This window comes from Macrobrachium rosenbergii, chromosome 15, assembly GCF_040412425.1.
Source record: "Macrobrachium rosenbergii isolate ZJJX-2024 chromosome 15, ASM4041242v1, whole genome shotgun sequence".
NCBI classification, from domain to species: Eukaryota; Metazoa; Arthropoda; class Malacostraca; order Decapoda; family Palaemonidae; genus Macrobrachium; species Macrobrachium rosenbergii.
Genome location: NC_089755.1, coordinates 26,227,677 through 26,243,625, shown reverse-complemented (window position 1 = coordinate 26,243,625; position 15,949 = coordinate 26,227,677). Strand labels below are relative to the sequence as shown.

The following is a 15,949-nucleotide window of genomic DNA, read 5'->3' as shown; positions in this document are numbered from 1 at the left end:
TGGTATGAGACCGAGAAGACTTAGGCTTACGTCTTCCTTCCTCATCTAAGGGAGACTTCGCCTCTCGTTGATTCGAGTAGGAGGTCTCATCTGTCGACAGCCAAGGTTCCTGGACTCTTACGGAGATGGACCATCTTTTGAAGGGCCTTTTCAAGACGCTAGAAGTTTTCAACTTCCTTGACTGGTGCCTTGGAGCTTTGGACCTTAAGTCGCGGAGTCAGGACTCGATCTCCTTGTCGGACCTTTGAGCATCTTGTCTTGCATGGACAAGGCGGTCCGAGATGGTTCTGACGAGTTGGCCTCGCACTTTGCGACTGGAGTGCTCAAGAAGAGGTCACTCTTCTGCGGTTTTCGCCACGAAGTCCGTCTCCTTGGCACAGAAAGGAGAACTGTTGTTTGCTCCCCTTTCAGTCATCTTTTCCCCGGCTTCGATGGTAAAGGACATCGCTGCAAGCTTGCAAGAGAAGACCACACAGGACCTGTTGGCACAGTCATCGAAGCTCCCCTGCGGTTCCCGTGACCTCGGCGACGTCAAACCGTCAACAGTCTCCCAAGATGAAGAAGCCCTTTCGTGCCGGATCATCTTCAAAGCCTTCTTCCCGAGGAAAGAACCTCTCGAGAGGAAAAGCCCTTGCTAGAGGTAGGGGCAAGAAGTGATGTGATTCTCCTCCAGATACCGGTGGGTGCCAGGCTTCTTGCGTTTGCCGAGGCCTGGAAAGTGAGAGGGGCAGACAGTTGGTCCCTTTCGGTTTTAGAGAAAGGATACAAGATCCCTTTCCTTTCTCCCCCTCCCTTAAGCCTTTCGCCCTTGGACCTCTCCTCCAAATACGGTCCAGAAAACAAGAGATCCTGTACGACCTGCTGCGGCAAATGCTCGTCAAGAGAGCAGTAGAACAGGTCTTAGACCTGGATTCCCCGGGCTTCTACAACAGGCTGTTCCTGGTCCCGAAACAGTCGGAAGTTGGAGACCTGTGCTGGATGTCAGCAGCCTGAACTGCGCTTCGTCGTGAAAGAAACTTTCAAGATGGAGACGGCTCAGTCTGTTCTAGGAGCCTTAAGACCAGGGGATTGGATGGTATCCCTCGACCTTCAGGACGCATACTTCCACGCACCCGATACATCCTCAGTCAAGGAAGTTCCTGAGGTTCGTCTTGAAGGAAAGGTGTATCAATTCAGAGCTCTTTGCTTTGGCCTGTCCACAGCTCCCATGATTTTCACCGTCATCATGAGGAATGTAGCAAGGTGGCTGCATCTGACAGGCGACGTGTGTCGCTCTACTTGGACGACTGGCTGATTCGGCGCCATCGAGGGAGAGGTGTCTGGAGGATCTTCAAGCAACTTTGAACCTGACGAAAGAACTCGGCCTGCTGGTCAACTTCGAAAAGTCACACCTGACCCCAACACAGTCCATCGTGTATCTGGGGATTCAGATGGACTCAGTGGCTTTTCGGCTTTTTCCGTCCCTCGAACGTCAACAGCTGTGCTACGGAAAGTCCTAGCCTTCCTAGGGAAAGAAACATGTTCGGTGAGGGAGTGGATGAGTCTGCTGGGGACCATTTCCTCACTGGAAAAGTTTGTTTCCTAGGAGACTACATCTCAGGCCTCTTCAGTTCTTCCTGCAAGACAACTGGGAAGACAAGGAAAATCTCGAGTTGTCTCTCAAACTTTCCCTCGAGGTGAAGGAGCATCTCAGGTGGTGGTTGGATCCTCGAGGCTTTCAGAGGGCGTGTCCTCAGCCTTCCGAACCCCGACCTAGTGTTGTTCTCCGACGCGTCAATGTCGGGTGGGGGAGCAACATTGGGAAGAGAGAAGTGTCAGGCACCTGGAGAGGGGAACAGGTGACCTGGCATATCAATATGAAAGAATTAGGGCGATTCTTCTAGCCCTTCGATTCTTCCAAGATCAAGTGTCCGGTCGCACAGTCCAGGTAAACGCGGACAATACCACAGCTCTATCTTACCTGAAAAAGCAGGAGGCACTCATTCTCGTTCCTGTTCGCCCTTGCGAAAGAGATCCTGTTGTGGGCGAGTTCCAGGAACGTTACGATCCTGACGAGGTTTGTAGCAGGCGTTCAGAACGTGAGAGCGGACCTGCTAAGTCGTCGTCATCAACTGCTCCCGACAGAGTGGACTCTGAACCAGGAGGTGTGTCAAAAACTGTGGGGTTTATGGGGTCGACCTTAGTAGACCTGTTTGCAACATCAAAGAACAACAGGCTTCCGCTCTACTGCTCTCCTGTCCTGGATCCAGGAGCAGTATCAATAGACGCCCTTCTTTGGGACTGGTCTCGTCTGGACCTATACGCTTTCCTCCCTTCAAGATCCTGGGAGAAGTGGTCAGGAAGTTAGGCGTCGTCGCAAGACACAAGGATGACTCTGATCGCTCCGTATTGGCCTTACAAGGAGTGGTTCCCGGAGGTAATGTCGCTACTGGTAGACTTTCCGAGGGTGTTGCCTCTTCGTCCAGATCTACTCAGACAGCCCCACTTCGAAACGATACCATCAAAACCTCTCCGCTCTCGGTCTGACTGCGTTCAGACTATCGAAATGCTGGCGAGAGCAGAGGTTTTTCAAGCAGGTGGCAAGAGCGATCGCGAGAGCCAGGAGAACATCTTCGATCGCGGTTTACCAGTCGAAGTGGGCCGTATTTCGACAGTGGTGTAAACGCAGAGGATTTCCTCTTCCTCGACCACTGTGAGCCAGATTGCAGACTTCCTTCTTTTTCTTAGGGAAGTTCCGAAGCTGGCAGTCTCCACTATTAAGGGATATAAGAGTATGTTGTCGGCGGTCTTTCGGCACAGAGGAATAGATATCGCCAACAATACGGACCTGCATGACCTCATTAGGTCGTTTGAGAGCGACTAAGGTGCATCAGTATTTGGTTCCATCTTGGAATTTGGACGTAGTTCTTAAGTTCCTGATGCAAAGCCCTTTGAACCCCTTCATGCTGCTTCTTTGAGGACTTAACAAAGAAGACGTTATTTTTAGTTGCTCGCTACTGCAAAGAGAATCAGTGAGATTCATGCAATATCCAAGTTAATTGGTTTTAAAGGAGACGATGCGGTGTGCTCTCTTCAACCGTCGTTTCTTGCCAAGAATGAGAACCTGTCTCACCCCTGGCCCAAGTCCTTTGAAATGAAAGGTTTGGCGGGTATTCTGGGTCAGGAACCAGAAAGATTGCTATGCCCTGTTCGGGCTCTAAAGTTCTACTTGGACAAGACTAAAGAGTCAAGAGGTCTTGCGGATAGGTTATGGTGCTCGGTGAGAAGACCTGACGTCCCCATGTCAAAGAATGCGCTGGCTTTCTTCTTGAGGTCCACCATTCAAGAAGCGCATAAAAGTTGTCAGGAGAGTGACTTCAACTTTTAAAAGTTAAGGCGCATGAGGTTCGGGCTGTTGCAACGTCAGTAGCCTTTCAAAAGAACATGGCTCTGAACGATATTATGAATGCCACCTATTGGAGAAGTCATTCTGTGTTCGCCTCTCATTACCTAAAGGACGTAAGAACAGTGTATGAGTCTTGCTGTTCATTGGGACCTTACGTTTCGGCTGGTACGATCTTGGGGAAGGAGGCAGTACCCATCCTATCCTGTAATGTATGGTTAGGAATAGTTTTTAAAATTTTTTGGTTGTGTTTTTATGGTTGTGGGTAGACTGTGGGGGCAGTCTTCCCTTTCCTTAGTTTTTAACTAGTCACGATGTTTGGTAGGCCAGGTGGTTATTTTTGTCTCTTTGCTTCCTTCTTGAGGGCTATGATCTGGTCACATAGTGGTCACGTCCCCGTTGGCAGATCATCTGGAACTCTCCAACCTTATAGGTCTCTACCTCGTTGGAAACTCCAGTAAAGCAGACGCAGACTTGGGTGACAGTAATCACGAAGTCAGCTATGCTAAAAGGTAAGGAACCAAGATGTGTAATCATCTACATTGTTTTGTTTCTCAATCCTATGCTGTCTCTGCCCACCTCCAATGGTGCGATTCAGCTTATATATATCTGACAGGTAAGTTTCATGAACAAAATGATATTTTAATGATAAAATAAGGTTTGTTCATACTTACCTGGCAGATATATATTCATAGTGCCCACCCTCCTCCCCCTCAGGAGACAACGGCACTATGAAAATCTGAATAGAAAATGGAATGGTTCCTGATACCCGCCTCCCAGTTAATGCTAGGGAATGGGTACTAACCACCTGGACTCCCCACTGCGTGTGACGTAAGTTTTGTGAATTCTGTCGGACTTCGGAGAATACAGCTATATATATATCTGCCAGGTAAGTATGAACAAACCTTATTTTATCATTAAAATATCATATTTAGTTAGTTATAAATGGTTTGTTTAACCAGATCACTGTAACTATTAATTGCCTGTATAATTTATTACTGAATTTACTGAATCTCTTGTTAATATGACTAAAATATTTACAAAGTTACTTTTACTTACACTTTCTTTATTGTTTTAATGTAATTATAAATCTGAAATGAAATATTTTTTATATAAAGTAACATTTACATCCAATGAAATATTCATGTGGCCAGGTTATGCAACATATACTGTATAGTGAAATAAAAAGTAGATAACAAAATTTGCATTAAACTTCAAATTAGATTATAATACAGTTTTTTTTTTTATTATCAAGTTTTGCTCTACCTCATTCTGTGTTTTGTAAAATGGTGTATCTAAAATTGAAGTGAGAGAATATTCATATACTGAATTTATTTACACTTGACTTTAAAAGATGTCTGTTATAGTAGGAAAGATAGAAGATTGTCATTATGTTTAGTTTTAATATAGGTATAAGTAATTTTTCTTTGTGCTAAATTTACTTTTGTTCAGTGGTCATTAAAAAATTAGAGAGAGCCAAGAAAGATAGGTTATTAATGATTATATATTTATTTGAAGGATGTGGATACTTTCTGTAAACTCAGTACATTTTATTGTTTTCCCATTCACAAAAGCATTTTCTTTCCGCTGAACAGAAACTGCAAATGACTGTGCATCCACTATAGGGTATAACAAATTTCGATTTCAGCTATTATCAGTATCCATCTATGTGGCTAACTCTAAGGTTGTTAAAAAGTTGACCATAAAATCCATGTAGGGTACTTTGGGTCTGGTCGGCTGATTGTGCTCTTTTGTCATTGCTTTTGGATTTTGTTTTCAGAATAGTTTTTGAAGACATAAAACTAAATCACTCGTTCCTTGCTACTCTAACGAAGTTCTTCATGGTCAGTGAGGATTTAGGTCAAGGTAGTAAGTAGTGTAAAATAGTAAACTGGTAATTTGTTTTTAATTTACAGTAATTTTTTTTTTTTACATTTTAAAATAGGTTACTTCAATGGAAAGAGCATTAAAGCAAGAGGAAAGAAACCCTAAATTTCTGAGGATGGTAGCATCATCGTCTCGTAGTTTGTACAAGTTGTTGCAGGTATTTATGATGTGCAGTGTTTTCCAAAGTACTTAGATTTTTTTAAAAATTTGTTTAGGCTTAAAGATAGTCCTTGATATCCTTCAACCTTTGAAAGTCACTCCAGTTTTGATCGTTGATGGATATGACACCACTGTTCATGTTAACTAGGTCACCTGAGGTTTTATGGTAGTTACTTTAGTGTAAGTTCTGATCATGTAAGCAGTGTTCTCAAAATTTGGGTTGTAATATGCTTCTGTTACTCATGACTTTCCCCTATGCATTCGTATCCTGTAGTGGTTACTTACTTCTTCAGATGGTACTAAATGTTCTTGCTGTGTCTTACAACCCATGATGTGTTGATCTCTGCCTTTTACTTGTCCTCAATTTCATATGGTCACTTCCTACCTAAATGTCAAACCTCTTTAACTTCACCTTGGTCCAGTATTTACTGTTCACTTAAGTACAGACCTTTTTTATTGATCCCCAAAAAATTTTGCTACTTTTCCTTGTTAAAGTACTGTACAGTAATAATTCTGCTCTCAAGTTTAAATATTCTTTTGATTTTTTAGCTACATTTTGTTTCTGATTTATGTTTTTATTTATTTGATATTTCTGTCTCTTTAGTTGCTCCTTTGTTTTGCTCAGTATTTTTCTCACAAAAGAAAATCTTTTTCTTTGTAAGTTGAGCCTATTCTGAGAGGATGCACGCATCTTCAGAAGAGCCCTTTGAGGTTCGGGAAATGTTGCTTAGTGATCTCTTTGTACTACAGTACTACATAACAGCAGTATTTCAGATGTTATTAGATCATCTTAACCTATAAAGCCTATACTGTAAAGTGAATTTTTGGTTGATAGGGCAAATATTTAGGAAAAATTGTTAATTGTGTTAAAAACAATGATGCATAGTGAATAAATTTAAAATAAAATTTTTTTATTTGATACTGCGTACTGTATGTGAAATAGTAATAGCTATGGTAGACCAGTTTTTTATCACCGTTATTTTTTGTAGAAAAAATGAACTCCTTTTCTCTCTCTGGTAAACAACACAATACGGTAGATGGGTAGCCTACCTGTGATTACCCACAGCTTACCATGGTTTTACCACCATTAATGTACAGTATTGTTACACAGCAACTTGCTTATCAGTTGTTACCATATTGTATTATATTTCATTTGTTTTACTTATAATTTGATAAGTTTGCTTTTTTTTATTCATTGATGTGTTTCCTTACCCTGAATTATGGCATGCCATAGACTGGGCTCCTTCAGTATGTTATTTCTAAGAACATTATTTACAAAAGTATCATTAATTTTCTGTTTTATTATGACCACTGATTTCTCATTTTTCCTTATCATTGAAATTGTGTGTGTGTCTGTTGGATGTGTGTAAGACACCTTGTGTTAACATCTTAGTTCATGTGGAATTTCTCGATGATGTGGCCAAAGCAGATTCATTTTAAGAACATCACTAAAATGTAATGAATAATTTTCTGTTTTATTGTGATTTTTAATTTCACCGAATGATATCACAGAAACTTTACTTGTACGTGTGTGTGTTTACATCTACGTGGCGTTTCATAAAGTAGATGTCCCCATTTACCTCTTTTTTGTTTCATTTTTTAGTTAACTCATATATGATTATCACACATCATAGCAGTACACGAGAATATTTTATCACAGTTGATATTATATTTCATCTCAAATGTAATGTTTACATTCATGTTTAAAAGCTCTCTGAAGAGTAAGAAGAATCCACACGACAAACCTGTTGTTTCAAGGATTAAATAGGCGAAGTTGCCATCATACGAGAATTTCAATAGAAAATATTTACTTATAAAAATATATAAATTTTATGCCATGGTGGCATGCCTTATCAGTGTATGGTACATCTCCTTGCATGGGACAGGAACCCCCCCACCCTTCAAATATTAATAAAAAATATTTATAGTGCAAATTTTGTCATAGATGTTGGCAACACACTGAGCTATTTATAACAGATCATCTCCCCTTCCCTTAAGCCAGTAACAATCTCTCTCTCTCTCTCTCTCTCTCTCTCTCTCTCTCTCTCTCTCTCTCTCTCTCTCTCTCTCTCTCTCTCTCTCTCTCTGCCTTCCTTTGTGATTTTTATTGTTTTTTATGCAGTGAAAATTATGACAGAACACATAAATAAGGTATGAGAAAATACAGTAAAAATAAAATAAGAATAACGTAAAATAAAAAAAAAATATGGAAAAGTGTCTGTGTGTGTGTGTGTGTGCAAACAGCTACTCTCTTCCATCCTGCCCATACTTCAAATTCACCCTCCCCCACTCATGGAAACTTTCCCCAGTCCCCCTCCCCCTTCCTCCTTCTCAGTCTGTTTTGAGTGTAAGTAGTGTTGCAAGCATTAACGTAATATTAATATTTGAAAATTAATACTGTAAATCATTATTTTACCATAAAATGTAAAATGTGCCCACTAAAAATGCTTATACTATCATCCTGAAACACTTACAGTATATATCATTTTAGTATACTGTAACTTCAATATTACTTTATTATGATTTTAATATTTCACTAGTACCAACAGGGTTCACTTTAATGAGGTCCCTTCTATACTATAAAGGGGTCCCCTGAATGGAGGGGAAGAAACCAGTTTTTTACCACCTGTGTCTCTGTCTTTGAGTTATGTATTATGTCATCTTATTACATGTCATTTACTCTTACAGTATTATTATTATTATTATTATTATTATTATTATTATTATTATTATTATTATTATTATTATTATTTATTATTATTATTTAATCTTATTAATTAAGGGATTTTGACAGAGGAAAAATCTATTTCTGGGGGAAGACCTGTGTCTCCCGGTGAAATATCCATTCAGCACATATTTCTAGGTAAATTCATTGCTAAATATACCAGAGAAAAGCTAAATGCAAAGCTGGGGTTACTACCCCCAAAAGAAGCTCCATAAAATGGAGTCGTGTATATGAAAGGGTGAGTTTGTCACTATCACAGTCCTCCGCCCTGTAGACATTCCCAATCTCAAAAGTCCCCAGAGCGAGGTGCCATTACAACGCCCGCACCGCTCTCAGACTATCAACAAACCAGCCGCCATCTTCATTCCATGTTAGCACCCCCCACCCAAGCATGGTATTTTAACTAGGGGGGGAAAGGAAAGAATAGAGGTTGGTCACTGGGTGACACAGGTCTTCCCCCAGAAATAGATTTTTGCTCTGTCAAAATCCCTTTTCTGGGTTTCCGACCTGTGTCAGCCGGTGAAATAATAACAGAGAATCAAAAATACCAGCTTGAAGAAGATCAAAAGAAACCTTTGTAATGGAAAGAAATAAAACTATTAGTCCAAGTGAGTTTTAATTATCCAAAACGAAAACATATAAGGACATAATAACATTAAGGTGAGGGAACCATGCCCCACAGAAAACATGAAAAACATTAAAACATAATTAAAATATACTTAAATGCTAACAAAAGGAGACAAAGACAATATGCAACATGGTCAGGAGACAGGCTGTGAAGTATGCCTGACCCGGAGGGGACGGTAAAGGGAATAAATGAGGCAGGTAGGTGGGAGAAAGAGTGACAGAAAAGAATGAGATATATAATGGTATCATTTAGAGGGAGGAACAATGCTTCCTGCCGCCACTGTGGGAAATTTGAGAGCCTCTAGGGATTTCATGTAGTGGCGTTTGAAAACCAAAGGAGATTTCCACCAGTATATTTCTTGAGATCCTCAAAATTCATATGATGAAAATAATTAGTGGAGGTGGCCACCGCCTCTAATATCATGAACCTTTGGAACTGAGTCTGGGTTAGCTTGTTTAATAAAATACAAAATCTGTTGTCTGATGGCCTTCATAGAAATAGTTCCTCCATCTTCCCTCACAAAAAGAGGGCCCGAAGTTATATGAGGTTCTGTCTAAATATGCCTTTAAAGTAAAGACTGGACATAATGATAGGTCTTGTGGAAGGGGATAACCTTCCAGGGGACCATCTATCTCGAGGATCTTCATTCTTAGCTAGAAATTTAAGGTGAGGGCTAGCAGAACTTCTCCTGATGGGAGGAAATCAACATGGTTCGGCTCTCTAGATAGAGCAAACAGCTCAGAAATTCTAGTACCTGAAGCTAAACTTATTAAGAATAAGGTCTTCCTTAGCATGCTTAAGAATGAACAATTCTGATTATCAATTTCTGATGCTAATTTAAGAACGTCATTTAAGAACCAGGAAGCCGTGTGGTGGATGGGTTACTGGTCTCAAGCGAGCGCATGCTCTAGGATTGAAGAAAATAAGAATCCATTAAATTAATATTAAAACCATGTAAAAATATCTTTTTCAAAGCTGATTTGGCTGTAGTAATGGTGCTAGAGGCAAGACCTTTTTCGAATAATGACCTAAAGAATGAGATTGCAAGGTTCGTGGTCATTACTGTTGCTTCAGATTCTTTCAAGAAGAGTGCTAATTTCTTGACTGCTGAGTCATATTGTCTGAGTGTAGATTCCCTTTTGTCTGATTCTAGAAATAAAGTATTAACTGGATCAATATTAGCATCTTTCTGAGCTGCAAATTTCATGAAATCCATAAAGCTAGGGCATTCTGTATTCTTGAGGAAGCTGACACAGTCTGAGTTTGTACTATTTGTGTCAATTTTGGTTTGGGTATCTGTATGCATCGAAGCTTCAGTTCTAGAAGAAGAGGGAACCAGTTGCTCTTTGGCCAGTTGGGTGCTACCAGAGCCACCTGGCCTTTGAATGTCCTGAGCTTGTGCAGGACTTTCATTAACAGGTTTACTGGAGGGAACAGATAGATCCTCCGCCACTTGTTCCAATCTATCGACATTGCATCTGTGGAGTGAGCCAGAGGGTCCAGGTTGGGAGCCACATAACAGGGAAGTTTGTGGTTGCATTCTGTTGCGAAGAGATCTACTTCGAGACCTGGGACCTGACTGCAAATCCACTCGAATGATGTTTTGTCCAGGGACCATTCCGACTCCAGCGGAGTTGTCCTGGATAGGAATCTGCAATGACATTCAACTCCTGCCAGATGAGTAGCTGACAGATGCCACCGGTGCTTGTTTGCTAGGGAGAATATTGCTATCATTACTTGGGTGATCTGGCTCGACTTGGAACCTCCCCTGTTTATACAATGCACCACTACTGCGCTGTCCAAGACCAGTCTGATATGGATTAGTCTGTTTGGGCGCAGCTTCTTTAAGGTTAGAAAAACTACCATTGCTTCCAGAACATTGATATGGAACTGGCGGAACATAGTGGACCATGTTCCCTGTACTTTCTTGTGTTGAGAGTATCCTCCCCACCCGCTTAGAGAAGCATCGGTGTGAATCACTAATGCCGGAGGGGGAAATTGGAGTGGTACTGACTTTGATAAGCTCTTGACTGTTGTCCAAGGCTGGAGTCTCTTTTTCAAAATTGGTGGAATTAGAGACACCTTGTCTCTGAACCTGATGTTGGCACGTCTCCACCATACCCTGTTTATATCCTTCAGTTTGGTTTTCAGAAGCAGATCCGTTATTGAAGCAAACTGAAGAGAGCCTAAGACTCTTTCTTGGATACGGCGGGAAGCTTTCTTGTTCGTGAGGAACTGTCTGGTTGCTTTGGCTATTTCCCTCCATTTGGCTGGCGGAAGAGATAGTTTGTGTGAACATAGGTCCCACTGAATCCCCAACTACTGAAAGCGGCTCTCCGGAACTAGGCGGGATTTCTCCCTGTTTATTTGGAAGCCTAGAGATTCCAGAAAACTGATTACTATGGTTGTTGCTTTCCAGCATTCGCTGGCGTTGGGTGCCCAAATGATCCGACCGTATCTGCCAGTTTGGTGAAAATTCTGGGGGCTATGTTGAGACCGAATGGCATGACTCTGAACGAGTATGCTTGCTTCCCCAGTCTGAACCCCAGATAAGGAGAGAACCTTCTCGCAATCGGGACGTGATAGTAAGCATCTGAAAGATCTATAGAGGTGGTTACGGCTCCATGGGGTAGTAGGGTCCGAACCTGCGAGATTGTAAGCATGCGAAATTTGTCGCATTGAATGTAAGAATTTAGACAAGACAAGTCTAGGATTATTCTTTGTTGACTGGAACCTTTCTTCGGAACACTGGACAGTCTGCCCTGAAACTTCAAATGTCTCGCTTTCTTTATTGCCCTCTTTTGTAATAGATCCTTCACAAAGTCCTTCAGGACTTTGGACGGTGACTGATGGAACCTGACTAGGGGAGGAGGGCCTCTGCTCCAACTCCACCCCAAGCCTTTGGAGACTATGCTGTGGGCCCATGGACTGAAGGTCCATTGGTCCCGAAAAATGGTATAACCTCCCACCTACCTGAGAGATCTCACTGGGCGGGAGATGGTCTGCCTCCTCTGGAACCTCTGCCTCCCCTCCCTCGGGAGGAGGAGCGAGACGCCGACCTACCTCTAAAGTAGCCTCTGGCTCTGCTTCCCCTGGCATTCTGGTTAATCGCTCGAAATGCCCCTTGGCTCTCATATGAGGCATTGAAAGCCGGGGATGAAACATAAGTGGGGGCAGCGAGGGAGTGATGGGCTGGTTGAACCAGCACGTACTGAGGTTGAGGCTGTGCTCGAGAGGTTGAAGGCTGACTAGCTGAGGGGACCGGAACAGCCTGCAGAACAGTCTGGGCAGGGAGCCTCTTGAACTTCTTGAACCTCTTCCCAGATTTGGGATGAGGTCCGGCAGACTCCGTCAGCTTCCGTTTGAAGGGGAGACCCCAACGGGAGCGGAGACTCTGATTGGCCCTGGTCGCTTCAGCTAGGACCGCGTCCACCTCTTCCTTGGGGAAGAGATTAGCTCCCCAGATGGAGCACTTCATGAGCCTATTGGGCTCGTGCCGGATAGAAGCTGCCGAGAAGATGTGTTTCCGGCAGTTCATACGAGCCGTGATGAAATCATGAAGGTCCTGTTGGAAACCTGCTAGGAGAGATTTCGTCAGAACCTGAAACAGAGCGTCCTCATTATAGACAACCGAAGTTGCCTCGGCCAGAGTCAGAGAGTTTAAGGACCTGCTCAGCCTGCCCTTAGTTTCGGCTTCGGCCTTCAGGAGCGAATCCGGGATCTTTGGTAGTTGCTCACTGAAGAGGGAAGAAGCGCAATCAGGGTCAAGTCGTGTTACTGTGAAGGTGGCTGGAGCTCCCTTCCAAAACTCAGAATCTCCGGGGAAGACCAGAGAGGTGGGATCTGTCTCCTGGAGTTGAGGAAGGGGTTTGCCCTCCATGCTCGTCTGACTGGTGAGCAGGGCCACCTTCGTCGTGCATGGGGTAGGGATAGTCTCCCCCAAAGAGAACATCGTGAACGTACCCTTGGCTGGGGTAAGTTTTGTGTTCTCTGCCTGCCACTCCGTCAGCGTGCGCAACAGGGTGGACTGTGCCTGATCCCTCGGGAAGATAACAGTCTCCTTCGGGACCTTGTCGGACCTAATCCAGGCTTCCTCAGTAAGCCTGGCGTAACCTGGGTAGGGGGGCTGCAGACCAGGAGGGAAGAATTCTAGTTCTTCCAACCTGCGGGTGCCTAGACCCTCTATGGTAAGGGTATCTTCATGCTGCGGAGCATAAAGAGCCAGTCGCCAGGGGTTTCCCTTATCAAAGGGAGGAAGACCGGAAGCGTCCGGAACAGCCAAGGATCGAGCGGCCGCTCCGCCGCGCATAAACCCAGAGATCAAGTTCTCCTGGGTCTTTACCTGCTGTGATAGGGACAGCACGGAAGCATTAGAAGTAGACAGTTGGGAAGAGAGTTCTGACAGCTTGTCATCAACCCTCTTGTCTAACTTCTGCATAAGAAGCTCGGCAAAAGCTTCTGCATCAAAGGAAGGAGGAGGGGGAGCCTCCTTACTTTGCTTAGATCGTGCTCCTTTCCCAGAGGTGGAGGCCTTGCTCGTAGACGGCACGGGGCTAGGAGCCTGTGACGCCTTCGAGGGAGCCCCGGAGCGGACCTTCTGGGTTTTGAGGGTCTTCGTCAAGGTCTTTGTTCTCACCGATTTCACCTTAGGGACGGTAGACCTTGAACCGTCCATAAGGTAAGAGGATTTCACAAACCCTCTGAAAGAAGAAGAAGGAGAGCTAAACAGAAGATCATCTGCCTCACTTACCCCCTTACCTGCTTGTAGATCCAGGTCCACGTTCATTGGTTCCAGGTTGATGTTCATAGCCGCAACCTCCTCCGCAACCTCTCCGCAAGCGGCCACTTCTTCCTGGGAGGGTTGAGTCGTCTCCCGGATCCCAGCGATCAAGGGGGCGGCTACTTCTTCCGGGACCAACGCTGAGATCCAGGCGCCGGGGAAGAGAACGCTACAGATCTCCTGGGAGAGTACATAGGGCTTCCCCGACCCGACGTTCCTCCCAAAGCCGCTGACCCAGGTCTTGAGGGTTAGAAGCGAAGAGTCGCGGGAGCTGCGGTCAATCTGAAAGAAGGAGAATGTCAACTAACAAAATCTCCCACTACCAAGGAATTATCCACAAAAGACGTAAACTCAAGAAAGAACCATGAACCGGAAACCCATAGCTTACCGATTCATCCAACACTCGCTCGTACAGAGCGTAGCACACTTCACAACCATCGGGGTGCCAGACGATCAGGTCTTCGACACGAACAGCGCATCCGGTGGGACCTGCACACCTCGTGCCTACTAGCCTGTTGCAGGACCGCCGTACACCCCTGCTCCTGACAACGCACCACCTGTAAGTGGAAGGGTACATGAGTATACTAATAAGGCACGCTGGAGTAGCGTCTTAGGATAATAAAGATTGACGGAGCATGCAAAAGTCCGGTCAGACCCCGCTGGAAATCGGTGGAAGGATGGGGTATAACTATCTTATACATGCTAAATACAAGGGACCGCTGGAGTTAGTCGGAGATACTAGAGGTCCCTCTGAGAACATGCGTCAGAACTAAATAACAATAAAGAATTAAAATGAATGGTTAACCTTAACCTAAACAATAAAAGGATTTCCACTTGGCGGCGGGGGAGTCACGTTACACCATACATATAGTGACGGCGGGGGAGGCGTGGTGAGCACCGTCCGACCATACACCATACCCACCGGAGTGGTATCAAGAAAGGAGGGTAACGAGAAGCCCGACAACCTAGCAGAAGACACATATAAAAAGATCTAGCCAAAGTCAAGATAGATACCCAGATAAAAGGACAATGTTCTAAATGAATAGAACGGTGAATCAAACAAGGAGGATAATAACTAGCAGACGTGCGGACATGAAAACAGAAGACAGTCAGGTGGAAAACTCTAACTGGCTACCGTAAATATTCTCCACAGGGTGACGGTCCAAGAGAACGACTACCCTGGCTGGGGGAACTCATCACACACTGACGCTAGGGAAAGGGGAGGGGATAGGCCAATGGAGGGGGCCCACTAGAGGCGGCCAGAGAGTGTGAGAGCACCCCCCGGACGCCAGAAAGCCCACTTCCCCCCTCCCGAGGAGCCGATCATGAACGAACAACTACCACGGAAGGAGAGAAGACAATGAAATCCTCTAAAGGCCAAAGGAACGCAAAGAAATGGTAATCAAAGAATGGTGGCCAGGGGTGGGGAAGCACCCCCAGACACCAGACAAGTTCTCTACAGGGTGCCGATCAACCGAGATTGGTAACCCTGGGTAGAGAGAACTAGGGAGAACCACTCAATGCAGGGGAAGGGGTAAGGAATGTAGGCTACTAAGGGAATGGGAAGGGCTCAGAGCTCCCAAGCCTTGGTAAGTTAACGAAGTATACGAAAACGACCAAGGGTGGAATGGAGGAGGGAGGGAAGGGAGAGGGTGGTAGGAGAGGGAGGAAACTCACGAAGCTGGGATGCTGTCCCGACATCGACAGCTCGGACAGGGGTAGGCTACGAATAATAATACCCTCGCTATTCTAGCTTAACCTTGCTAGGACTCAAGAGTCCAAACGGAAAGGCCGAAATAGGGGGAGGGGGAAAACGTAGGCCTAAAACACCCATCCGAACCAAACGAAACATCGGGAAAGCGCAGAACATGAGACCCTCCTACACACCTAACCTCCCCCCGTAGAGGAAGGGAGCAAGGGCCGCAAAGTAGCCTAACTTCCTAGGCTAACCTACCGAAGCCGACCAGCGGCCAGGGAGGGTAGCCTAGGAGGAAACACGGGATCTAACTGACTAAGGTAGTAAAAGTTAACCACACAATAATATAACGTATAACAAAGAAATAATGTAAATAATAAAGGACACATGTAGAAGGGTGAACCAAACCCAATGCGATATGAGGCGCGGAAGGTAAAATGGCCGACCCTTACGAAAGATTAAAAACCAAAATAATCCGTAAATATCCATATCATCCGTGGGCTAACAGTATAATGAAACTATAAGGCATAACCGTACCATCTCAGAGAATATACCCAAGAGCTGGAGGAGGTGAGGGTCCAAAATTAAATTAAATAAGACTGAATAAAGATCCCAAAGGCAAGAGGGGGAAACTCGTAGCCTAAGAGACAAAAGGACCCGCGCCTCCCCAGGGAAAGGGTAACAGAATTATT

General features: G+C 44.4%; 1 protein-coding gene across 2 annotated transcripts in view; it reads left to right on the top strand.

Annotated features, from left to right (window-relative positions):
• Positions 1–15,949, top strand: part of LOC136846469 (uro-adherence factor A-like) — a 172,060-nt gene that overhangs the window by 16,859 nt on the left and 139,252 nt on the right. For both annotated transcript variants that reach the window (XM_067117269.1, XM_067117270.1), the window contains exon 4: positions 5,328–5,426. In XM_067117269.1, coding sequence (XP_066973370.1) covers positions 5,328–5,426 — 99 coding nt within the window. The remainder of the gene's footprint in view (positions 1–5,327; positions 5,427–15,949) is intronic.